A 27,537-nucleotide genomic window follows, 5' to 3' on the forward strand; every position below is an offset into this window, starting at 1 on the left:
CTTCGATTAATCTATCTCAGAACGCCATCGCTACTTAAATGATAGTTTAAAGTCAAAATGAATCGATATATTACTGGAGATCGATTAAAATAGTCGGTCCAAAAGATCGATTGTTCGATTAATCGATCTCAGATCGCCATCCCTACTTAAAGGATAGTTTAAAGTCAAAAGATGGTATATGCCACTTGAAACAATAAAATACAAACTAAATGTCAGCGTACTTTTAAGGGTATTGTGTTCTTGGAGCTTATTTTGGCCCTTTTTTAGTAATTAACTCACACATGGGTGTCAGTAACCTTTCATTCTTAAAGGTATTTCCCTTTGGTCATGATGATACGTTTATTTTTTGAAGGTTTGAAAACCCTTTGTGGTTCAACTCCTGCGGGACCACCACGGTGCATCGCCACAGCTATTTCTGTCTTCTAACTGCTGTGTTCTGCTTTGAAGGGTGTGATAAGAGAGGCATACTTTTCCGAGGCATTCCAGCTTAGTTATGTGCGTATTAGAAACTAATTATCACTTGCTAAAAACGGTGAAGGAAAACATCGTGAGGAAACCTGCATACCTGAGAGATTTATAAAAAAAAATCAAAGGTATGTGAAGTCTACCAATACGCACTTGGCCAGCGCGGTGGACTATGGCCTAATCCTTCTCATTATGAGAGGAGACCCGTGCCCAGCAGTGGGACAGTAATGGGTTGTTGATGATGATGATGATGGACTGCAAGGTGGTCTTTTACTTCTATATAATAAAAATCTGTGGCGGTGGTGCTTCTGGAGTCGAATCAAGAAGGGTTCACCTCATCTAATCACAGTCAGCCACATTGAATTGGTTGAGTAACGTATGGTTCAGAAAGCAGATGCCTGTATAATGGGCGCAATAGACACACGCACTTCAGGTCCTCAGGGGTAGCATCTCATTTGTGATCGACCTCAGTTAGATATTTCGTCCTATTTAGTGCTGGTTACAGATGTCCATAGGCAATAGAGTGAAATGAAATGAAATGAAATGAAATATATATTTATTTTGTATAGGCCAACGGCGGCACTTACAAATTTTAAAAATAATTATTCTCTTCTTCATTCTTTTTTTAAATGCCATTATTTTTATATATAATTAATAAAGCAAGTAAGGTAAGTGGCCACTGTTACCCATGGACATGTGACCCACTGGAGTTGGTATATATGGATATATATATATATGGATATCGAACAGGTTCTTCCTGAAGCCGATCAAAGATGCGTTGCCATTCCTTGCTATGGCGACGCAATTCATTTCTATATTCAGAGTGGACTGGGAGTTTTACGCGGACTATAGAAGCGTTGCCCAACAGTGGGACAGCAACAGGTATATAGTGATAAACAATCAATCAGGGTTTGAAGCCGAGTATCACGACCACAGTGTATATAATGACGCAACATTCATTCGAGCCGAAATTACCTCCGTCGTACTGGCGTCCATAGATCACATATCACATAGAAATGACATCGACAACGATGGTTACTTAGGCAACTACTTGAACTAATGACCATGTCACCATTGACGTATCCAGTCAAGAATATATTTAAACACTAGCTGACCCGGCAAACGTTGTGTTGCCATAAACATAAAAAAATTTTTATGGGTAAACAACCCTCATCACTTAGGGGTATGAAAAATAGATAGTAGCCAATTCTCAGACCTACAGAATATGCATATAAAATTTGGTGATAATCGGTAAAGCCGTTTCGGAGAAGTACGGTAACTAACATTGTGACACGAGAATTTTATATATAAGATTAAAAATAGTATAGTACGCTTATTATTTATATTCTACAGAATGTTACAAGATGTTTAGTCAGCTGGCATAAGCATCTGCTTATTATTATTATTTTCATGAATGGTTTAAATATAGACATTAGACATATTTTACGCAAACTCGTTTAAAATTAAAAAAAAATTAAATCATAGGAACTATAATTTTCTATTTTAATGAAAAAATTGCTTTGTGTTTGTTATAAAATAATAAATAAATTATATATTATAATGTAATTTTAATGACATATAACTACTTAATGCTAAAGCAATAGTACTAGCATTAGTAAGTATGATAAAAAAAACATAATAAATGTATTATTTTGTAAGAAAATTATTATCATCATTTGCTATAGGCGAAGGAAGACATCGCTAGGGAACCTACATGATTGATTTCAAGTTCTTAAATGTATGTGAAGTGTAACAATTCGCACTTGGCCAGCGGGTTGGACTATGGCCTATACTCTAACAGAAGATACGTGCCCAGCAGGGGTAATAGGTTGACGACAAATCTATACTAATATTATAAAGAGGAAAACTTTGTTTGTTTGATTGTAATGAATAGGCTCAAAATCTATTGGATCAATTTTAAAAATTCTTTCACCATTCGAAAGCTACATTATCCACGAGTAACATAGGCTATATTTTATATGAAATATATGTGATAAATAGATTTTGAGGCGGTACAAAGTTTGCCGGGTCAGCTAGTGTATTATACACTAGTTTTCACCCGTGGCTACGCTCGCGTTCAGCGGTTCTTATCCATCTCTAGAGAACGGTATTTTTAGGGATGGAAGGACTCTATGTCCTTTTTTTACAAATGTATTATATACTAGTTTTACCCGTGGCTACGCTCGCGTTCAGCGGTTTTTATCCATCCCTAGATAACGGTACTTTTTTTGGATAAAAAGGACCCCATGTCCTTTCCTGAAACTATGACATGACGTGTGAACAAAATTTCATGACAATCGGTTAACAGACAAACAAACAAACAAACGTTCGCATTTATTATATTAGTTAGGATTTGCATACCGTTGCATACCGTGAACAAAAGAAAAATCCTTACTAATATTATAAATCCGAAAGTAACTCTGTCTGTCTGTCTGTCTGGTTGTCTCTTCTTCACGCCCAAACCACTGAGCCGATTTTAATGAAATTTTGTACAAAGATAGTCTGAGACCCGAGAAAGGACATAGGATAGTTTTTATCCCAGTAATCCCACGGGAACTAGGAATAGCGATGTAAGATCTATTAATTTTAATCGATATTAGTAAGGATTGAATCGTAAACTATGCATTTGATCAAGTGATGATCTTTAGCAAAGTTGAAGGTACGAATTTTCAATTTTTATATGTTAGTATGTTATATTATTTTCTTTTAAACGCGGACGAAGTCGCGGGCAAAAACTAGTAAAAAATCCTTACTAATATTATAAATCCGAAAGTAACTCTGTCTGTCTGTCTGTCTGTCTGGTTGTCTTTTCTTCACGCCTAAACCACTGAACCGACTTTAATGAAATTTTGTACAAAGATAGTCTGAGACCCGAGAAAGGACATAGGATAGTTTTTATCCCGGAAATCCCATGGGAACTAGGGATGACGGTCTAAGATCGATTAATCGGAGAACCGATCTTTTGGACCCTAAAATTGATTATTTTAATCGATATTAGTAAGGATTGAATCGTAAACTTTGCATTTGATCAAGTGATGATCTTTAGCAAAGTTGTTGTCCATGAGCCCACGAAGGTTTCAGAGTTGGTACGACCAATTTTCGCCAGATGGTGCCACTGGTATTCCAATGAAGGTACGAATTTTCAGTTTTATGTATGTTAGTATGTCATATTATTTTCTTTAAAACGCGGGCGAAGCCGCGGGCAAAAACTAGTAAATAATAAATCGAAGCGCGCCAAGTCTACGTCACACCAAATCTGTAATGGCGCCCATCGGCTGTCAAAATGCGCGCGCTTCCTGCATTTGAAACCGCTGGATTCAAAGGGCACGGGACCGGTTGGAGTGGCGCCAATTAGGGGAGGCCTATGTCCAACAGTGGACCTGAAACAGTGGCTGATGGATGGATGGATGTCCTTTCCTGAACCTATGACAACGTGTGAACAAAATTTCATGACAATCGGTTATAGCGTGAAAGTATAGGAAACAGACACACAAACAAACATTCGCATTTAGTATATTAGTTAGGATTTGCATACCGTTGCATACCGTGAACAAAAGAAAAATAAAAAATAAATACTAAATCGAAGCGCGCCAAGTCTACGTCACACCAAATCTGTAATGGCGCCCATCGGCTGTCAAAATGCGCGCGCTTCCTGCATTCTTCCCGCCCTCCGTGCGTTGACGTTTTTTATTATTATTTGTTCAAAACTGGATGCTGCGGATGGAATACATTATATAAAAACCGTATGAAACGAGATGAGAGCAATCAGTAGCTATCGAGACATCTTGCACGATGAGAGTTCTGGTCAGTTGATACCATTAACAAGATTTTATTTACATTAATTTTATAAGATACGTGAGACAGAGGTGATCTTGTGAAAAGTGTAGAATAAAAACGCATAAAAAAGTTGACGTGTCTACAGTGCTATGGAGTGGAGATTTTTATATTTTTAATTTATTTATTTTACTTATTTTTTAACATTACTAACTTATTTATTTTGTCATAACAATTTTTGTACAATTTATAAAAAAATCACACAATTTTCCGTCATATTTAAAAATGTCTGCTTATTTTCAAATTTTAATTTCAAAATAATCTGTCAAATATAACTTAATAAAAAACCATTTTACTAATTAATTAACATTATCACAACGTAACTTAGAGATGCTAAGACATCAAAACTCACAAATCCCCATTTATCTAAACTACCAGAATGGTACCGGCTTAATTAACTTGAATAATTAAAGTTGCAATCTTTAATCTTTTAGACTGCATGACGCTTTAAAATTTAATTAAATTTGAATATCGAATTAAACCTATCTAACCTGCATACTTCACAAAAAACTATTTATGTATATTTATTACATTTATTCATTTTTAAATTTAAAATAAATTATAAAATATCATTATAAAATGCAATTTATAAAATGTCATTATAAAAGGTAACTTAAAAATCACACTTATTCAATGAATTTTTATAACACTTTTCTGCAGTTAACCCTGCCCTTGCTACACTTTCGTAATTTAACATAATTAACCTTAATTTTACATGGGAACTGTAATTAACTCGCGATTACAATATAATTGCACCTTATGTCAGTTATTTTGTAACAATAAGTGCCAATTAAAAGAAAGATAAGGTGTGTATCTTTTGAAATATATTTAAAATATTAACTAGTTGAAATCCGTGTCTTTGTATTAGTTTGTTTAAATAAAATATGATGTTTTGAATCCGTATATCGTAGTGATAAAATATATATACTTAATTAAACTTAGTTTCTGAATGAGGTAAGAATTCCATCATACTACGTGATTTTAAATAACAACTTTATTTAAATTATGTTCATATTATTAAATAAAAAATAATAACTTAATGAATGAATAATCATCAATATTTTCAATTTGTTATCGCAATAATCCAAAATAATTTAAAATTATAGGTACAATATATTAAATTACATTTATGTAACGTAAATATATGTAATTTATATGTGAATACATACAATTTATCAATTTGTTTTTTAAAAAATATGTGTAAAATAAAAAAACATTTTATTAGGAATTGTAAAATTATTTTCTATTTTAATGTATGAAACTGGAATTATAACAACAATATGTGAAACCGAATTCCTTCTAGTTTCAAAGCCTACATACAGCCTATTGTAATAATATAATTTTATTTACATAGATAATAATATTTACTAACAGATAATCTAAAAGCATATAACAATTTTCTAAGAGTGTTTACACACTCGCGCGCTGCAAAAACAAGGCACCATTTCATATTGCTTATTTAAAGAAAAACATATATTTGGTATTTATAACGGTATCCTATTATTAGTTGATATAGAACGTTTAATTTAGCTATTATTAAAAAAGTCATAAAGCTACTAAATGTTACAAAATTGTTAAATGGTAAATCCTTTTTTTCTATATTTGTTAGTTCCCTTACAACTAGGGATGTGAGATTAATGGAAAAGAATCGATTAAATAAAAATCAATCTTTCTTTATTCACAATTAATCGATTTGTCAAAAAACGATAACAAAGTAATAATCGATTAAAATAAAAGTCGAGTATTCTTTAACATCTCTACTTACAACCAACCGTATTAAAACAGACAGTTAAGAAAATTGTTGATTAATTGCCATACTAATATATCTAATTATTTAGCACACTCTGCATCCCAAACGGCTTGAATGATAAAGTGTCGCTAAATTCGCATACATCACAATGTTACATAAGAATAACATTGGTCTCATTACTACCTCTTTCAGTTAACTATTTCAATGCAGTTGCATTTTGTTTTATAATACAATACAATACAATACATACAATATAATTTATTATTATTATAGCTTTTCTCATTATTTATTATTTTTAATGCAATCATTCATTCACAATCGCTCACAGCATTAATAGCGAGACTGTACAACCACCTTAAAGGAACAGACGACCTTCGAAGTGCAACTTCTACCCACCCACATTACAATTGTTAATCTTATCAACCTGATATTACCAAGTCTAGTTTCAAGGCGGTACTAAAAACATCGGAATTCTTTAATTGCATATCTTTTGCGTCTGAGAGGTATACGCCTTGAAAATGAAATATCAGTGGTTCATTTAAATTATTGGGTTGTACTCGAAATTAAGTTTAATAGAATAAGTGTCGGTAAAGTATTTAATTTCGCCGTCAACTTGTTGCTACTCCACTGTTGATCACAGGTCTTCACTATAAGTAAGAGGGATTATGGCAATAGTCCACCGCGCTGGTAGAATGCAAATCGGTAGACTTCACATACCTTTTAGTAACTGTTTCTTTTAACTCTCTTTAAAACTCTTGGGTTCTTAACAATGTTTTTTTCGTTAAAGAAATCGATAATTAATGAAATGAAATGTTTATTTAATAACGATAACATTCGTTTTATCATTCGTAGAAGTTACTTTATAAGCATAAATAAATTTATACTTGTGGCAAGCAGCACTCTTCCATTACACGTACATTATTATAATAAACAATATACTGAAAGATCTAAATTGATTGATAATACAATATTATAAACTTGATAACAATGATCAAACTGAACAATTATTATTAATGCAGAAGCTTTGAGAAATCCGAGGAGCTTGCCTGAATTTCTACTCTTGGACCCAGTCTAAGCCCTCTGCAGTGTTATAAGGCATTACACGCTAAATTCTTCTTTAAACCCAAATCACTTTTTCTATTATAATAATTGCAGCAAAAAATGGTTTCAATAATCACAAAACCTTTCGTATCCAGATCCTTTCCGCCCTTCTGGCTTGCGCCGCCGCTGCTCCCAGCAACCTCTTCTACGCCGCCTTTCCGGCCGTGCCCGTGGCGATCCCACCAGCTGGAGACATCCAGGCAGCCGCCATCGACGCCCAAGTAAAGGCTGAGGACCAAGCACGCGCCGTCGCCGACAGGGCACGAGAGCTCGCTGAACAAGCCGCCGAAAACCAAAACGAAGGTGTCATTGAAGGTAATGACTTGGTTAAGGAAAAGTCCGAGGAAGCGTTCTGGAGTGCTGAGGAACAGAAATGGCAAGCGCTGGACGCTCTCAAGACCGCTGAGGCGCAGGTAGACGCCGCCGCCGCCAGCAATTCCCCAGCTCTCGCTCGTTCTTCGTTCATTCCTTATGTTGCCAGCGGCGCGGTTATTGCCGGTGTCCCCGCTGTGATCCCATCTGGTTATCCTTTCCCAGTTGCCCCTATTGCCGTCGCGAAAGCCGCTGAGACACCCGCAGAAGCCGCCGCCGCACCCGCTGCACCTGCCGCTCCCGAAGCCGCGAAGGCCGAAGAGAAAGAGGCTGCAGTGAAGTCCGCCGAGCCCGAAGCAGCTAAACCCGAGGCCGAAGCCGAGAAATCCGCTGACTCCGTTCAAGTGGAATCCGCTGACTTGAAAGCGGCAGCTCCTGAGCCCGCTAAGGTCGAGAATCCTTTCGTGATCCAATCGTTCGCTCAAACCCACCCAGCTCTCTACTCTCCGTTCGTGGCTCCCGTCGGCCCGGCGCTAGCGTACAGTCAGCCCTGGGTGTCTCCCGTCGCGTACGTCCAGCCCGGTCTGAAGGCCGTCGCGACCTCCGCCATCCACCAGGTCCAGGGCCAGTTCATCGCACCAACTGTCCTCAAGACCCAGTGGTGATTCCATCGGTCGAGTCAATTGAAAACGAAATAAACGGTAGTTAAAACTCTTGATGTCTTTCATTTCCTTCTTGAATACATTTGTTAATTATCTAAAGTTAATACATATTACAAGTTTAGATCAAAACATTTAAAAAGATCTTTTTGTTTCTTGAAAAAATCATCGCTATACCTAAAAAGTGATTCAATGACGGACAACACATTGCTTAATTAGGGAGATAAATTCGATATTAAAGTTAATTAAAGTCTCTATTGCCAAAAAAATGCAAAGCAAATCCTTCCAGTATTATTTAATATGCTGCCATTAATTTTGAAAATTAGCCAAGTGCACGTCGAACTCGCTGGAAGGTTCCTAACCACCAAATTGTGATTTTTTAAATATTTGCTTAGATTGCAGATATAAAAGTACATGCATTGTGAGAATTTAAACTGTCGACCATTCTAAATACTGTAAAATAACAATTTCTTGTATGTATTTGTTATAGTGGCCATAGTAGCAATCTGTAAAAATGTCAAGTGCCTATCTAATGCGGTTCATGAGATAGCGCCCTGTGCCAGACGGACAGACAGCGGAGGATTAGTAATAGGATCTTAGTTTCAGCTTTTAGGAACTTTATAATTTAAAATAATAAAAATAAACGCTTTCTACACTCACAGCCCCACTAGGATTCCTTGTATCGTGGGTGCCATGGACACACACATAGACAAATACACAAACACCCAGACCCAGAAACAGAAATTTAAATTCATCATTTAAATATCTGTCTGGCCAGGGATCGAACCCGGGACCCTTTGCGCGTCAGACCAGTATGGTGACCGCTCCGCCACGCGGGTCGTCAAGTTTACAATAATATTAAATAAACATATAAAGTTTATTGAGTCGAATGCCATTATAAATAGCAAATAGATTTATGACAATTTCTAGAAGCATTACCATGTCAAAGTATGCATATAAATTAATTAAATTGCAATTGTGGGCACTATATAATTTATGTCATAATTAACTGTTGTTGAATATTGCTGTGGGGTTTCCCTAGAATGAAATACCTTAGATATCATATCATAGGCAGTAAAAACAATTTATTTTAATGTAAATTCTTTTGTGGCGGTAGTAGTTTACAACTTACTAAGTACTAGTAACTTCTTAAGGTGTTTCCTTACGGAGAAGAAGCGGCGAAAGAAAGTCCAAACATTTTATCAGTTAATAATATACTTTGTCGACTTGTGATAATGGAGTATGTGAAGTTGGCTACTTCACACAAAACAATTTTGTAAATTATCTTAAATAATTAAACTGGAGATTGCTGATAAACTATTTATAATTTACATGTTTTAGTACGTGCTCATAGGAATTATCTTACAGGAAGTCTTACTGTTCGGGTTCCTTACTCATAGCTACGTGAAGACACACGAGAAGAAAGTACGAGAGGAAAATATATAACAAATACAATTTCGATATTTGTTTAGATCCATTAAGATTGATTCTGCACTCCTTTAAGCGGTGTCCTTTTGTCGCTTTCAGGACAAAAGTATAGAGCACCGTAAATATTTATATCGAACGAGCTTTTTCCCACGGCTTCGCTCGCGTTACGAAGTAATATTTTCATCCCCTATTTTATCCCCTTGGGAGTTGAATTGATCAAAATCCTTTCTTAACGGATGCCTACGTCATAACATCTACCTGCATGCCAAATTTCAGCCCGATCCGTCCAGTGGTTTGGGCTGTGCGTTGATAGATCACTATGTCAGTCAGTTACCTTTGAGTTATATATATTTAGACTTAGAGTTTTAGAATAGGACATATCGGCCACCTTCGGAATTATATTGACATCTACAAGGAGTTGTTACAACACATATTTCTTTAACGAATACGTAAAAGGTCACAGAACAGTTTTATAGATCAACTAACAACACAAATTGCTAAAACTACTTTAATACTAAAATTTAGTTTATTTAGTGCCTGATTATATATAGATAGATATATAGTTATTTAGACATATGCTTTATGTTGCTGCAATCATTTTATTAGGCGTTATTATTTTTTCAAATTGAAATGAAAGGTGACAGAGCTAGAGTTAGTATGGTTTGACCGGGAAGGAACCAACGCCATACCCACTGAAAAGAGTTCTTGTTTCTGGTATGGTTGGTTGATACTAACGGACAACCTTTTACTGGTTAACTTGTTTTATTGGTTATAATGGTAATGGTATTGGTAATGGTACTGGTACTGGTACTGGTAATGGTACTGGTACTGGTAATGGTATTGAATACGCGCTGCCCTAGTGGCTGCTGGTCATGTACTGACTTATGTTAATGAATCTAATTTAAAGAAAGCGATTGTGCGTCAATTGCAACTATGCAAAAACGTGTAATCGCTGATCTGTTCGATTGTGTAAATCCGAACACCCACATCTAGCGAAGAGCAATTCTGTGTTTTGGTAGCTGTATTGGATGCTGAATGACTTACATATATGTACATGGTAGCTAACCTATAAGTCAATCGGCATCCATCCATTTTAGTCCACAAAAGTGGCAAAACATTTGTGATCGGTAGAACATTTAGAACCATATCAAACTTTTGATGTGAAACATCTATAGCCGCACGTAAAACCGATTTCTGGCGTGGCGACGCATGCCGTGGTGACGCGTCGCCACGCTATACGATGGTATATATATACAGTCTATATGCAGTAGTGTGTACGGTGTGGCGACGCGTCGCCATGCGCAATCGAATTCAATAAATAGTCATCGTTATCTGGAAAAAATCGTAATATTTTATTTTATCATTATGACATATTTAGTTCCTATCACAATATGTTCTTTCTGCACATTACTTTTACAAAATAATGTCGATGTTTCACATCTGCCAGGCGTCCCGTGACGGCTCACATTTTTTTCTGTATGGAGTTGGTCACAAATGTCCAATGTCCATATTCGGCAGTCACCACTTATGGTGCTATTACCACTACTCCAATCTTATTAAAAAATCAGCGGTAAGATCTACATGCCCGTGCAAAGGGATTTAATATTTATGTAGAATCCTTAAACATTATCCGCTTTAAAAATACCCTACGTCCTTAGCAAAAGACAACGTATTCATACATCATACATGTACGCAAGCACACGCACATACACATATACACGCACGCACACATACACACAGTACAAAGTAAGGACAAAACATTTGCAATAGCAATGTTTATTACGTGTGCCTTAATTAACATATTTTAAGCTTCACTTTTTATGAGCCGAACCCAAAATACAAAATAATAATTATTTTAGCAAGTCATACACAGATAATAGTCCTCGGACGACATTATTCGATTATGGGTACGGGTTCGATCGCTGGAGGGCAGCGATTATCGTCATATGATTCTTAATCTTAATATTTACCTGCAACGAATTCTTTTTGCATTCTAAGGATACATTTTGTCACTCTTAATATGTTGTTTAAAGTGATATTTTTCTTTGAATTAAGAAAACGGTCGAATTGAGAAATCTCCTCCTTTTTTGAAGTCGGTTAAAAAAACATTTTTCTTTTAATGTAGAAGTCTCAGGTCAGAAGCAGAAGTCAAAAAAAAGCAGATAAAAAAAATAAAGAAAATAAAAAAATCAGATAAAGAAAGCAGATATTCTAGTTCTAGTCATAATGGTCTGTTGAACACATTTTACCGTAGACCACCAATCAACAACTCATATTGTCGCTAGTACCAACGAATTGATTTTTTTTTCTAATCTGTCTCAGAAGAAGTAAGCTCAAGGTCAAGGTCCTCCTAATTCGCCATCGCGTCCACATTGGTATTAAAATACGAATAGAAATGAGAGTTCTAAACTTCGAACCAAAAGTGGTGCAAAACCATTAGTTAAGAATCGCTGGTCTAAAGATTTAATCTAGGAAATGGGCAGCAGAGTTTCGCTCGTGCAGCCAAGGAGCCAAGCTAGAAATAGCAGATATTGTTGAATTTCTTAGTTTCCACATAATCAATTGTGCCAAAATTTGGAACATTTGACCCGTATGAATCGACCGGCGGCGTACCACCGCCACACTTTCTAGTGTTACAGTAGATACAAAGCCTATTTTCAAATCCAGTCATTAAAAATATTATTTTGATATAATTTGCCATAACATTTTGCATGCCATGACATGGCTGATTTTGACATTACTAGCAACTATTGTAAATATCTCATTGTAACCACTATTATAGCAGATATATATTTCATTTCATTTCATTTCAATCTCTCCATCGCTTCAGCTTCATCGCCACCAACACAACACCTCACTTATCCCCGGCACGCGGAAACCAGACCAATGTCGACAAACACGTACAATGAACCACAATGCGATCAGGTAATACGAACGCTTAGCTCTGAAGCTGTTTGGAGAAATGTCAATTGTAATTAATTCGTCTTTAGCGTAATTACGAGTCTAGGTTGCATTTTTTACTTGTTTATATAGGAGCAGACGAGCATGCAGTCCACCTGATGGTAAGTGGCTACTGCCGCCCAAGGACATCCGTAATCAACCACAGATAGGGTAAGATTTTCCTACTTAGATGTATATCTCATTATCTCGCACGCTACAGTCAAAATGACTTAACGGAATTCGTTTTAATTGTGGACTATATTTTTAAATAGTCAGGTTTTGTTTCAAATCAAATCAAATTCGTTTATTATGGAATGTGGGTAAGCTAGGTACATGTACAGTCATAAAATGATATTCCTCTACATTCCCGCCGCAAGCGGGCATATAATAATTATAAGAAATACAAAAAAAGAAAAAAAATATTACAGCGTGAATGATAAAAATTATGTTCATAAATTTAATTTAAATTACATAAATTTAATTATGATATGATATGATACAATATTGTTTGTTTTTAAAACAGTTTTCTATTTATAATATACCAAGCGAGCTGAAAATCCACCTGATGATAAGTAGCCATTGTCGTATGGACATCTGTAATCACAGATAGGATTGGAGTCTTAATCGCGGAACGTTATATATGCGTTGCTACTTCAAAGGACTAAGTTGGAACGCCTCGGAAACTTGTGTCTCCCTTAACACTACTGTTATTATGCAGAAATGGTGTGGCGGTGGTGCCGACGGAGCCGAACCAATAGGGTTCTACTACCCTCTAAAGCTTCAGCGAATTCTGCCTAAAACCTTATTCTTATTCTAAAACGGCCGAGCAGTGGGACAGTAATAAGCCTTAATGAGGACACCTGCTTGATAAAGCTAACCAACGCAAACTACTAAATATTCGACATGTAATTTGAACAGTAACCAAATGCGAACATTACAAAATTCATGCTTCATTGCCACTTCCTTCTCATCGATATTCGATCTACATAATTATATTGTTTCATTTGATACAAGAATTGTTAAATGTATTGTTTAACACTGAATAACAATGTTAGAAAAATAACCTTTTATACTATTGTATTTCTTTTTTGTATTTATGTACATTCTGTAAATTTTTTTTACTAGTATATAGTTTAATTTATTTTATTTTAATTAGTACAATTGTATTTAAAGTAAATTAGTAGATAATACTAAATTACCTTTTATCTAATGTACAAAGTAAAAAGAATTATACTTTCGGAATAAAGAAGTTTGGAGTGGACGAACTCTTTGTGGTTCGACTCCGGAAGCACTACCGCCACACTTATTTCTACCAAATAACAGCAGTATTAAGCGCTGTTGTGTTCTGGTTTGAAGGGTGTGGTAAGAGAGACATACTTATCCTAACGTTCCAATTTAGTGGTAGGGAAGCCCATGATGCTAATCGATACATCATTATTTCCCAGGGATTCATGCTAATAAGTAACACTATCAGGTAGCATAATAATACAGGGTGATTTTTTTTTCAAAAATTACTATTTTTTTCACTACTTCGACGTGTGGTAATCGGCAGATTATGTTTCCCGTTTTCTAGCATTATTTGCTTTATATTAAAAAGAAAATTGACCGCGCTCGAGCATGTCCAGTGATCGATTTTTTTGACGGTGCAAACCCCCGACAGAAAGTTCATTTATGGTTTAGGCTACTCTACAGGGTGTAAGGTATCTCCCATATATTAGTCTGACGCGTTCGAGATACCTACTCCCGAAATCTCCTCTTGGGCTCCCCAACTATAGTTCTCAGGGGTAGCAAAGGATCTGTGGCTAACTTCACGTCGGAATCTAATTCAAACCTCCATAGCAAGGCTTTTCCATAAAATATGTCATGACAAAACATTTTGTTTATTATTGTGCAATCGGCCTAAAATACCCGTATACGCAATATACGCTTCGTGTTTAGTCACCCTACAATGTTACTTATGCTAACACTTTCATTGTTATAAGAGAATGAATCAGAACATTGGGCATTCTCATCACGGAACTAGGTAACCGGGGCGGAGTGGCCGCGTAGTGTTACAGTCACATCACAATGATTCATGTAGAAGCAACATCATCATCAACCCATTACTGTCCCACTGCTGGGCACGGGTCTACTCTCAGAGTGAGAAAGATTAGGCCATCGTCCACCGCGCTCTCCAAGTGCGTATTGGTAGACTTCACATAACTTTGATTTTTTTATAAATCTACCAGGTATGCAAGTTTTCTCACGATGTTTTCCATTAAAGTTATAAATACGCGCATAATTTCCAAAAAAACAAAGGTGCGTGCCCGGGATTTGAACCTCGGACCCTCGGAAAATTAATAGTACGTATGTGTACGTAGCTTTTCGACACAAAAATACTAAGCCTTAAGTAATCCTCATTCAATCAATTTTCCTTAAACACAGTTGTAAAACTTATGTTACAATTATGATACTCACACTTTCGTTGAACGAGAGTGAATCAGAACATCTGACATTCCTAGCACGGAATTAGGTGACCGGGGCGGGCCGGCCGCGTGCTGTGTTTACATACGATACATATATACGAGTATGTATACAAATCAACTGTCTCTCTGTTTGTAAGACTAAAATAAGTCCGATGTATTTTCATAATAATAAATTTCTAAGTATGTAATAATAAATATCTATATTTCTATGCTTCGCACGATACGAGAACATGAAAGTTAATTTCTGATTAATTCTGATGATAATGTTACACAGGATGTGAAAAAAAATGATAATATTAAAAATATTTAGCGCTCCTTAATATTTTGAGTTTTTTTTTATAAAAGCTGTATATATGGATATCTATCTGAAAACAGTGCTCTGTGACTTCTTTGGAATTGAAGGATGCGATGGATGCAGAACGTTCCCGGTTCGATTCCTGGACTAAATTTCAATTAGGTACAAATTACGTCAATTAATCATACTTAATCAATTTTTGACAACCGAACTTTGAAACTTGACAATCAATTAATAATTGACTAGAAAAAATGTCAAAAGTATAATTTCGTAGGCAAAATTTGGCTAAGATTTTTTCAATTATTCCCAACGGATGTTAAGACTTAAGACACAGAAAATCCTGTATACTGTAAGGCTATGTAATGCATTGAGAATATTTAAAAAAAAGTTCAATTGCATTCGACACAATAGTAAGGTGGTAGGCTATGTAATGCATTGAGAATATTTAAAAAAAAGTTCAATTGCATTCGACACAATAAGGTGGTAGAACTCTTTGTGGTTCGACTCCGGCGGCACCACCGCCACACCTATTTCTACCTAATGACAACAGTGTTAAGCGCTGCTGTGTTCTGGTTTGAAGGGTGTGGTAAGGGAGACATACTTTTCCGGGGAGTTCAAGCTTAGTCCTCAGGAGTAGCGGCGCATCTGTGGCCGACGTCAGGTGGGAATATCTAATCCTATCTGGGGTTGATTACAGATGTGCTTGGGCGGCAGCAGCCACTTACCATCAGGTGGACTGTATGCTCGTCTGCTACTCCTATATTATTAAAAAAAGTAAAGGCGAGCGAAGTCGCGGTATGAACTATACACACTCATTCAAAACACGTAGTTCGTTGATGTTTCCTTATTGACTATGTTAGTCTAATTTTCCTGTCAATATTTAAACGCGTCGTTTAAGTAGCGAAAACAGTGTTAATGTATGGTTAAAGCAAGGTGTAATCTATAGTATTATAATAATAGTTTGTCCGTTTGTTCGTGTCATGTAAATAGGTACTACTGAACAGGCCTTATTATTACGCACGTCCTGCAGTTCAAATGGCTAGACGGATTTTAGCACAGTTTATATTTATGTATATTATTATGCAGTTAGGTTTTATTATTTTAACAATAATGTTTCTTGGTAGAACCCTTTCTGATCGACTCCGGCTGCACCACCGCCACACCTGTTTCTGCCTAATAAAAGCAGTGTAAGGGAGACATACTATTTGTGGCCGACCTCAGGTACGAATATCTAATCCTATCTGGGGTTGATTACACATGTCCATGACCGGCAGTAGCCAGTTACCATCAGGTAGTCTGCATGGTCGTCTGCTACTCGTGTTTACCATCAGGTGAGTGTATGCTCGTCTGCTACTCGTGTTATTACGCAAAATAGGTGTCAAACAATGTCCAATGTACGCATTTAAAAATTCGTACCACTTAATTTCTAATTCCTCAAAACCTTAACAAGATACAACCCCCTTATTCCTGAAACCTGCTTTCTTGAAACAATTTTGGATGGTTTCAGGCATGCCCATGCCGCGGCAATGTTTAAAATCGCATCATGCACGACCAAGGTCGTTTGCCATCAGGGTGTTCAACTTCTTGAAGATAACGATAAGTCTTGTCCAATAACCTTGTTTAAGGATCTTTATGATTCCCTGATACATCGATTGTAATTTGCTTGTCTCATTTGGAATGCGCTGGCGGGTTGGCTGGGAGGCTTGCGTTCGGCATTCGAGTGTTCCTTCAGCCAGTTACGAATTTGGCGTATTAAACGGGATGACGAAGCGTATTAAGCGTTAAGAAATGTATGAAAACATGTCTCAAAGTGCAGGGACTAGCGTAAAATGGCGTATTATGCGTGAAATCGTTTTAAGCGTGATCGTCTTAAGCGGGTTCTACTGTATATATGTTACAAATACTAAACCACGGAAAGGCAACGTATACCAATATGTAGATACCTTATACGTAAAATGATATGTAACTATGCGTGTTTAACATGCCTAAGTAATTACTCAATCTCGTTCTCTCAGCGGGCGGTAATTATAAACAATTACTTATCAATTCTAATTCGTAGTACAACAACTTTTACATACATAGAAATCGTAACATATACAGGATGTTTTTAACAGGAACCGATGGTCAATTCTGAAAATATAATAATGAAAAATGTTCCAATGAGTTACGTAGCTGACTATGATAAAAAACTGTACAATTCGATTTTGAAAAATCTATTTTATAATGTTACCTAAAATTATGAAATTCTTGAACATTTCTTGAATATATGACAAACTAAAGGAAAATGCAATTAAATGCAATTTTAAGGAAATACTTGTTTTCTTGTATTTATTGGACTGTATTGATCGAACAATCAATTCGACGTCTCAAGGATATACCTGTTGTATTCAACATCACATTAGTTTTTGCTATTATTTGTACTTTCGGCTTTGTCCATCTAGGCCCTCTTAAAAGAATCACCCTGTATACATAGACGTACGCTATTGTACGTATTACATTACATAAGTAATTTAAATGGTGGTGGACACCTATTCTGCTTTATAACAGCAGTGTAGCGTTGCTGTGTTCATGTTTTGAAAGACAATGAGCGACATAGTAAGATCTTTTTACATTGCGTTGTTGTTTCTCAATGTTTTTTTTTAATATTAGAGTAACAGATGCGCATGCAGTCTACCTGATCGTAAGTAGCTACTGCTGTCCATGGATATCTGTAAGAACTCCAGATAATTAGATTCCTATCTGAGGTCGGCTGAGGACTAAGCTGGAATGCCGCATAAGTATGTCTCCCTTACCACTTCCTTTCAAGCATAACACAGCAGTCCTATACTGCTATTCTAAGATAGAAATATGTAGCGATGGCGCCTTCGGAGTCGTACCACTGAAGGGTTCTACCAAACCCCCTGTGGTTCGACTCCGGCGGCACGACCACCGCATCTCTTTCTTCCTAATAACAGCAGTGTTAAGCGCTGCTGTGTTATACTTTGAACTGTGTGGTAAGAGAGACATACTTTTCCGAGGCATACGTTAATCCTCAGGCGTAGCGGCACATCTGTGCCCGACCTCAGGTGGGAATCTAATCTTTTCTGAGGTTAACAGAGGCAGGGCGGCAGTAGCCACTTACCATCAGGTGGACAGCATGCTCGTCTGCTACTCCTATATTAAAAAAAAAGCCTTCGAATGACCGTTTAGATCGACGGCACGACTCGGTATGCATTATGTTACGATCTACCGTTGTATATAAAGGCATCGCTGGCCATGTAACATTTACACTCCATAGCGTCATGTACCATATTAATTATTTACAATCATATCAATTTAATTCCGATATAGAGTACCTAACATCGGTATCACGTGCAGAACGTATGATTTCGTGAAATTTAATTAAATTTAATTTATATGTAATAAAATAAAATGTATATCATGTTGTTTGTGTATTTTTAAGGTGGTGAGCGTATTAACGAGATTTCAAACGATTTTTTTTAAATTTTCGATTTTTTTTATTTTTGTCACTACTCTCTTTCGTAGTACTATTTTTGGGTACTCACAATATTATTGCTTGCCGGCGCCATATTGGGAATTGCAGAATTAAATTTAAATGACATGGCTAGGCAGGTAGTTACACATTATCGATCTGAATCACTTTAATATCACCCGGGAACCTAATTTAACAGCAACATTTAAAAATAGTTTGTTTTAATTATTGTTTTTTTTTTTGGAAAAAAAGTTAAATAAGGCACGCCAATTGTATGTGGTGAATTAAACTAGGTAGGTGACCTGTGACGTCATCACTAGAACAAAGAGGTTTTGGTTATAGTAAAAGTAGCAAAATAACATGCATTCCACCAGATAGTGGTTACTGCCGCCCATGGTCATCTGTCAAGTCAAAAACTGACCAATTCTGATGAAACTTTCACACAAATGTCCTCAGGACACTACCCCCAATCAAGCTAATATCTCCTACACAACTTTTACACTTAACCCTCAAATACCACGTGTATGTAGAACATAAACATCGCAACATCGAATTGCAAGGAACGGGTTATATTTCATCAGCCGGCCTTCCGTGGTCAAAACAATACTGGACATTTTGATCTGAAAATAGTCTACAGATCATGGGCATTCGTGGCCAATCAATCATAATGCTAGTTGACCAGTTGATTTTTTTATAATATAGAAGTAGCCGACGAGCATGCAGTCCATCCGATGGTAAGTGGCTACTGCCGCCCATGGACATCTGTAATTAACTCCACATAGTTTTAGATTCCTACTTGAGGTCGGCCACAGATGCGCTACCTCTGAGGACTAAGCTGGAACGCCTCGGAAAAATATGTATCCCTTACCACATCCTTCGAACCAAAACACTTCAGCGCTTAATACTGCTGTTATTAGGTGTGGTGGTGGTGCCGCCGGAGTCGATACACAAAAGATTCTATCACAAAGGTTCCATCTGAATCTGATCATATACGTCCATGGGCGAAAGTGACTTACCGAAGCGTGGGCGAAGGTGGTCTACAAGTTCCACATCATATAAAAAATCTAAGCGAAGTAATTAAAGAAAAAAACTTTTTTCTAATTCTTTTTTTTTTGCTACAAAAATTGTCTTACAAAATAGAATGCCGTTCTAATCTGCCGAACAAGGCGTTAACATACCACATAATCGCACACCATTGAGCTTGATAAACTTGATACTTGCTATACAATAGCACAAGGTTGTGTTATTGTATAGCAAGTGTACCTATATAGTGTCAAATATATTCATTGCGCCTAAGGGGTTGCCAAAATGCAATGCCGTGATATTTTGCGACAACTTTTACTACACATATAAATTATTTAAGCTGGATGCACACCTAGGGTATTTGCATGTAACGTAAATAACATCAAGTGCAGTGCGTTTAAAAATTATTCATTAACACAATAACTATAAAAACGTAACCGGTCTAAAATATAGCCCCCCGTTTCCCAACTTGTGGTCCGAGTATATGTATGGGGGTCCGCGGTGTCTTATCTGGACCATACATAAATCGCTCATTAAATGCAAAAGGGCCGCAAAACGAAAAATCATCAAATCAGTTTTATTAGAATAATGTGATCTCAGCACACGGTATTATAAAATATTAAAAAAGATGCATCCAATGATGTATAACACTATTATTAATCTAGAAAAAAAGGAAAAATACATAAATTGGTTTTTCAAATTTTGTTTTGGCTCTCCTGTAAAAAAATGATATTTGGGATTGCATTTTTTTCGCTGTTTATTTTATTAAGGGGGTCCGTGAAACTCTGCTTGATTTCCTAAGGGTCCGTGGACTGAAAAAGGCTGGGAAACGATGATGTAGCCTATAGCACTCCCATAATTTAGACGAGTCGAAGGACACATGTGAGATGTAAAAATTCGTCACGCCGTTTGTGTTGCAACGTGTACCAAAGAACGTGACACAAAAAAAAATATCTTATCAGTTTTTGCATATATCTATGTCCACAAAACTTAAAAAGTTATCGATGTATGAACTTGATTCTTATCATAATCATAATAATTTATTCATTTGTCAGTAAGGATTACAATATTGGATGTTTGCACTTTGGGAACAACACTTACTGTACCAATTATTGGCGTACAAATGATAACAAAATTTCTAATCTAATTAAAATTACAACAATTATTACAAGTTTATGTCAAATTATTACAAACACCACAATTACAAACACTTACAAATATTGATAACAATGAAAATTAATTTAAATTTAAACATTTTGCGCTATTTAGTAAATCAGATATATATGTTACGTGCATTACTTGTCATTAAGATATTCATTAACTGTGTAGAAACATTTCTCTACAAGGTATGTTCGAAACTTTTGTTTAAATACGAAAGTATCTGACAATGTTCGTATTTCTAACGGAATTTTATTGAATACATTCGCGACCATTCCGAAAAAACTTTTTCTGAGTAAGCGAGTGATTTTTTTTACATAACATTGCATTTTTATATAATTTTATCAAACAAACGATGTTCGATTCCCACGGGAACGTAACACAAAATAAAAAACACAAGCGAATCTTTTTCTCGTAAACCTTTCATGGTAATCTACAAAAAAACATTGTTGAAATGTAATGCCCATATTTGGCTGTTACATTTAAATACCCGTAGTCTGTACCCACCTTTACCTTTACATTACACACTTCGTTAAATAATTATCACTTGCAATATAAAAAACATATTACTTATTAGATTACAAGGTCTAAAAAAGTAATAAAAATATTTTATTATTAGATGTCATATGTCACGAAACGAATGTATGTAACTAAGTGATAAGTTAGTATGAAGACCAAATGACATTGAAACCTGGACATTCAGAATGTGGAGTCGCTTCTTATAATATTATTGTAGTAAACCACCATGCAGCCCACCTGATGGTAAGTGGCTACTGCCGCCCATTGAGATCTGTAATCAACTCCAGATAGGATTAAACATTCCTACCTGAGGACGGCCACAGATGCGTCGCTACCCCTGAGGACTAAGCTGGAATGCCTCGAAAAAGTATGTCTCCCCTACGCCAATCTTCAAACCAGAACACAGCAGCGCTTAACACTGCTGATGAGACAGAAATAGGTGTGGCGGCTGCCGGGGACGAACCACAAAGGGTTCTACCACCTTTAAACTTGCTGACATACAACAGGTATTATTATCAGAATTATTCAACCAGTTAAATGCATCAAAATGAAAGCGTACGACGGATCAACTGCTCTTTACAAAGATCGCCTGTTAATCCTTGACTGTGATATATTGTCGGAGTCTGTTAATTTAATTAACTTGCAAGACTTTTACCTTTTAAGCGAAAATCTGGAGGCACGGCAGTGCCTCCGCCAAGTCGAGCAAACAAAAGCGGCACGGCCGTAGCATTCTTTTCTCGAAGCAATTCGGCCCATTTTTGATTCTTTATTTTGGAGGATATTTTATATATACATGAGATATTAAGATTTCAGCGCTCTACATAATATTCTTTAAAGAAACATAGGTTGAAACTCAGCCTTTTTTATAATATAGGAGTAGCAGACGAGCATGCAGTCCATCTGATGGTACGGCTACTGCTGCCCATGGACATCTGTAATCAACCCCAGATAGGATTAGATATTCCTACCTGTGATCGGCCACAGATACGCCGCTATCCCTGAGGACTAAGCTGGAACGCCTCGGAGAAGTATGCCTCCCTTGCCACACAGCAGCGCCTAACCATTGCTGTTATGAGGCAGAAATAGGTGTGGCGGTGGTGTCGTCCGAGTCGAACCACAAAGGGTTCTACCACCTTCAATTCAGCCTCTTTTATTTTTAAGCCGTAGATTGCAATAGAGTTCTTAAAAGGGTTTTTAGTCTATGAATTCCTACTTAACTAGCATGGTGAAATGGGTAAACCCCTCTAACTATGAGAGGAGACCCGTGGCCAGCAAAAGACAATAATAATTTAAAGACAAAATATTTCCGCCTTACAACAGGAATGTTCATCATCAACCCATTATTGTCCCACTGCTGGGCACGGGTCTCCTCTCAGAATGAGAAGGATTAGGCCATAGTCCACCGGGTCAAGTGCGTATTGGTAGACTTCACATACCTTTGAGATTTTTTTTTTTTATAAATCTCTCAGGTATGCAGGTTTCCTCAAGATGTTTTCCTTCACCGTTTTAGCAAGTGATAATTAATTTCTAATACGCACATAATTTCGAAAAATCGGAGGTGCGTGCCTGGGATTTGAACCTCGGACCCCTCGATCGAAAGACAGAGTTTCTTAACCATTAGGCTATCACTGCTATTATAACAGGAATGTAGAGATGACGTTTGTGTGTAGATTTGCAAGTGACAATTAGAATGATATTGGACACTTGTACGAGGCATTCCAACTTAGTCCTCGGTAAGAAATATAGACCACAGGTAGTAGTCTAATCCTATCTGGGATTGATTATAGATATCCATGGCTGCAGTAACTTATCATCCACGCCATATCACTGCTACGCCATGGCACTTATCAGTACCCTTACCAGGAGTTTTTACGTTTCGACAAATATGACTGTTTTGGTATTTGCTTACGTATTGGCCCATACGATTTCCTAGTTCTGACACAATCCGCTAGGGGCGCTGATTGGGATTTGTATGGGCAAATACGTAAACAAATACCAAAACAGTCATATTTGTCGAAACGTAAAACCTCCTGGTAAGGGTACAGGTTCATTTCTTAAATAAATATAAATATTTTAAAAATATTATTACGTGAAGCGTTTCATCTTAGTCCTCATTCTACCTTAGCCTTTAGGGTTTAATATTCTTAAACCATTAAAAAGTATCAAAACCTGTTGCATCTGAACACAAACATAAATTTGGAGTGCTCTGCATATAACAAACAATAATAAACATTGCTATAAATAACATAGTTTGTCGAACCAATGTCACCCTATTACACCGAATGTAACTTAAACTTTAATATTATACTTTATTGCACGACTCATGATGCGAAGCATCAGAGAGTGCTTTACGATCGAAAAAAATTTTTCGCTTCATTTTGGCGGCTATTTTTATTATTATAGCCTTGATAGTTCACGGAATCAAGATATTTTGCATACTATTGTCGAATTAATTTAATGGAGATTAATTCCATACCTTTTAAAAATTGATTTACTGCAATAGAATTGGAAAAAACACCAAAATAGGTCAAAAAAATTTCCTGTCCGTCATGTGTGAAACCTGAAAACACTGTAACTTGTGAAAAAATCCATCATTTGAGTTATTTTTTTTTTTAAATTCTAATCGACGATTGTAGGTCACTGAATGCGAATGATTAGTTAATTCAGTGTCGTTTAATTGCAATTAATAAAAAACGAAAATTACAAGACTGTATATCTATAGATATTATGTACATTTATTCCACCAGGGGCGCTTGTGCAGTACCGTACACAGCTGTACCGCTTGTACAGTGTTCTTCCTACTACAGCTGTTTTTTCGGCAATTAATTTTGAACGACTTAAGTTTTTTTTTTATATATTTCTTAATTAAATGAGCATTATGAGTCGTGCACTTTTGGATTTTCCAAACTTTTTTTTTTACTTACCGCCGAAGGTTGATGAACGATTTTCGAGTGTAGGAGAATGATTTTCGAGTGTATGCATCGTCCTTAGCCACGCCCTGCAGCCTAAATAGCTTGTCGGATTTTAACATATGAGGTGTCGTTGGATTTGTCTAAAATGTCTAAATTATGGGATTTACAAAGTACATTAAGGATTAATCATTTTCTTAACGGTTGACCATCGTAGAGTCACCTTACCCTGATGATGCTACGTTTTGGAGCGAAACAGGGTGGAGGTGGTAGGTATGGTGGTGTTGTCCCTGTAGTTCCGGGACTAGAATAGGGCTACGGTATCCCCTGCCTGTCGTAGGAGGCGACTAAAAGGGGGCTTCCGGGGTTGCGGGCGGCAAGAGTGGGAGCTCGAACCGTCCAGCTAGCGACCACGGGAAGGACGGCGGTATGTGTGGTCGCATACCGTCGTAAACACTACATGGTGTGGGAGGAGCGAAAACTGCTCCCCCAGGGTAGAGCCCGATCGGGGCATCGCGCTTGGAGGGCTCCGGCTCCGAGGACGGCCACCGGGGGGGTTTTAGTGCGGTAAAAATCCCACATAACCCGGCGTCGCTCCCTTGTCGTCGGGTACCTTTTGAAGGTTTCCCCCTCGAGAAAAAAAAAAAAAAAGGTATGGTGGTGTATATTTTCATTCCTTGCATCTGCACGCATCCTATTTGTGAGGGAGGGTGGTACATACTGCATGGTTTAAAATATATACCATCATACATATTGGTAGCTGATTGTTGCGAAGAAGTTTTAATCCTAACTTAATAGTATGGATTTGCGCAAAGTGACACCTGATACAATTAACTATCTAAAGGGTATATTACTTAGGTATCTTTTCCAGGGAATTACTTCTAAACAGTCAGATTTTTTTAAGACTGACTCTACCATAGAACTAAAACTTTAAAATATTACTTCAATACATAATGTAATGCAAAGACTTTTCGATATATTCCTCGCTCTTACAGAAACCAAGCAAGAGGTAATCAAAACCTTTGTCAATTTCAATCACAATCCTTATTGCAACAAATCATACCACTTAAAATAATGAATGACCATCATTACCACATCGTAATATAAATGTATGCGCATTTGTTAAAATGATGTTCCATTCATGTTAAGTGGGACCACGTGAGGATCATTACCCCATTTGTTTAACAATGCCTTTAGTTACCTTTGAAAGATTCCAGTATGGTTAGGGGTGGTACCACCGCCACACCTATCTAACTAACTAGCTGACCCGGCAAACATTGTACCGCCTCAAAATCTATTTATCAAATATATATCATATTAAATATAGCCTATGTTACTCGTAGATAATATAGCTTACGAATGGTGAAAGAAGTTTTAAAATCGGTCCAGTAGTTTTTGAGCCTATTCATTACAACCAAACAAACAAACAAAGTTTTCCTATTTATAATATTAGTGTAGATAACAGCAGTGTTAAGCGCTGCTGTGTTCTGGTTTGAAGGGTGTGGTAAGGGAGACATACTTTTCTGAGGCGTTCCAGCTTAATCCTCAGGAATAGCGGCGCATCTGTGGCCGATCTCATATAGGAATTTAATCCTATCTGGGGTAGACTACAGATGTCGTACAGATTTTTAGCAGTCGAGTTTTTTGAAGTACTCGTAACAACTTCTTTCGCGGCGTTGTGTACTTCTTGTGATGGGTAAAAAAATGTTAAGTCACGTCAGAACACGCGGTCAGATCGAAAATTCATAAGACGGCAAACCAAATTGCAAGTCAAGATGTCATCCGGTGTCAGCATAGAAAAGATCAATGGGTGTCAGTTTCATTTTTACCACGCTTTTATTAGCTTGACATGTATGTATGTAACGGAATCTTTGAACTCGATTTTTGACCCACTTTGAACGGTCCGATTAATGTAAAATTTTGATCTATTATCAAGAACCGATGGCATTATACGATTTTAATAATTTTATCCCGTTCACCTCACCAGGATCGTCAGGAATCAGGATTTGACGACCCGCGTGGCGGAGCGGTCACCATACCGGTCTGACGCGCAGAGAGTCCCGGGTTCGATCCCCGGCCAGACGAATACCGAAATGATGAATTTAGATTTCTGTTTCTGGGTCTGGGTGTTTGTGTATTTGTCTATGTGTGTGTCCATGGCACCCACGTCACAGGGAATCCTAGTGTGGGGCTGTGAGTGTAGAAATCGTTCGTTTATTTTAAACTATAATTATTTATTTCTTATATTTTATTATTCAGGTTTAATTTCGGAAATTTTCACCTCTGCCGGCAGTCCCGGAGTGCAACTCGTTGATTTGTTTTATAATAATACAATTTACTTACAAGTAAAGTAAGTCCAAATTTGCTACAAAGATAGTATCACAGTGTCTAGAGTACTGTGTTTCGAGTTGCGAAATCGGGTTCAAACTATTGCACCGGCACGAATAATGTTGTTATAATGTTCACATATACATAAATCTATATCTATGTGCATATGTTTGTAGCTCGTGAACATACGGACTATGTGTCGTGGTTTTACTTGACTTTCATTCACATGTACCTACTTACAGGACCCATAATTCCAACTTATGTATTTTTGAAGATAACTAGTAATAATTTAAATGTATATTTTTATAGTCCTTTTTGTCGTTCTTTTCTTTTGTGTTATGTTTTTTTTTTTGTCTTTTTCTGTTATAATATTTCATTTGTGTTGCAATTATCCGAATAAATGTTTCTTTCTTTTTTTCTTTCAAAGATTCATAAATTGCTTCGTTTATGTGTATTAGAGCGTATGTATGTATGCAATTTATATGAAACCAACACATACGTACTCTCCACCATTACCCTCTGCAGTCGGGTAAAAATTTTAAAGAAATATTTAAAATTGGATACTTTGCACAAGAGTTAAGAATATAACGTAATAAGGAACATATAATATAATAAGTAATAACATAATAAGGATATACCATAATAGACAGTCATTCCAATTTATTTTATATAAGTAGATAAATATAATGATATGTCGACGCGAACCAAAACACGTAGGCAGATTACTTGGAATCCCTACAGAATGCATAATATTATTATCTCAACACTTTATATGAAAATTTGTATATACAACATGTATATACAATGAGATAACAAACAAGCATGCAGACCATCTGACGGTAAGTGGCTACTGTCGCCCATGGACATCTGTAATCAACT

At 36.7% G+C, this 27,537-nt stretch overlaps 2 protein-coding genes across 9 annotated transcripts in view; one reads left to right on the forward strand and one right to left on the reverse strand.

The window, feature by feature from the left end:
• Rbcn-3B (WD repeat-containing protein Rbcn-3B) overlaps positions 1-27,537 on the reverse strand; it is a 185,362-nt gene that overhangs the window by 76,472 nt on the left and 81,353 nt on the right. The window lies entirely within an intron of this gene.
• On the forward strand, positions 4,114-8,176 carry CPH3 (cuticular protein hypothetical 3). The gene is made up of 2 exons (XM_073081398.1): positions 4,114-4,269; positions 7,246-8,176. Exons 1-2 carry the CDS (start codon positions 4,258-4,260, stop codon positions 8,125-8,127), a joined length of 894 nt encoding a protein of 297 aa, XP_072937499.1. The 5' UTR covers positions 4,114-4,257; the 3' UTR covers positions 8,128-8,176.

Source organism: Epargyreus clarus, unplaced genomic scaffold, assembly GCF_041222505.1.
Source record: "Epargyreus clarus isolate Ecla_fem2 unplaced genomic scaffold, WU_Ecla_fem_2.2 ptg000016l, whole genome shotgun sequence".
Lineage (NCBI taxonomy): Eukaryota > Metazoa > Arthropoda > Insecta > Lepidoptera > Hesperiidae > Epargyreus > Epargyreus clarus.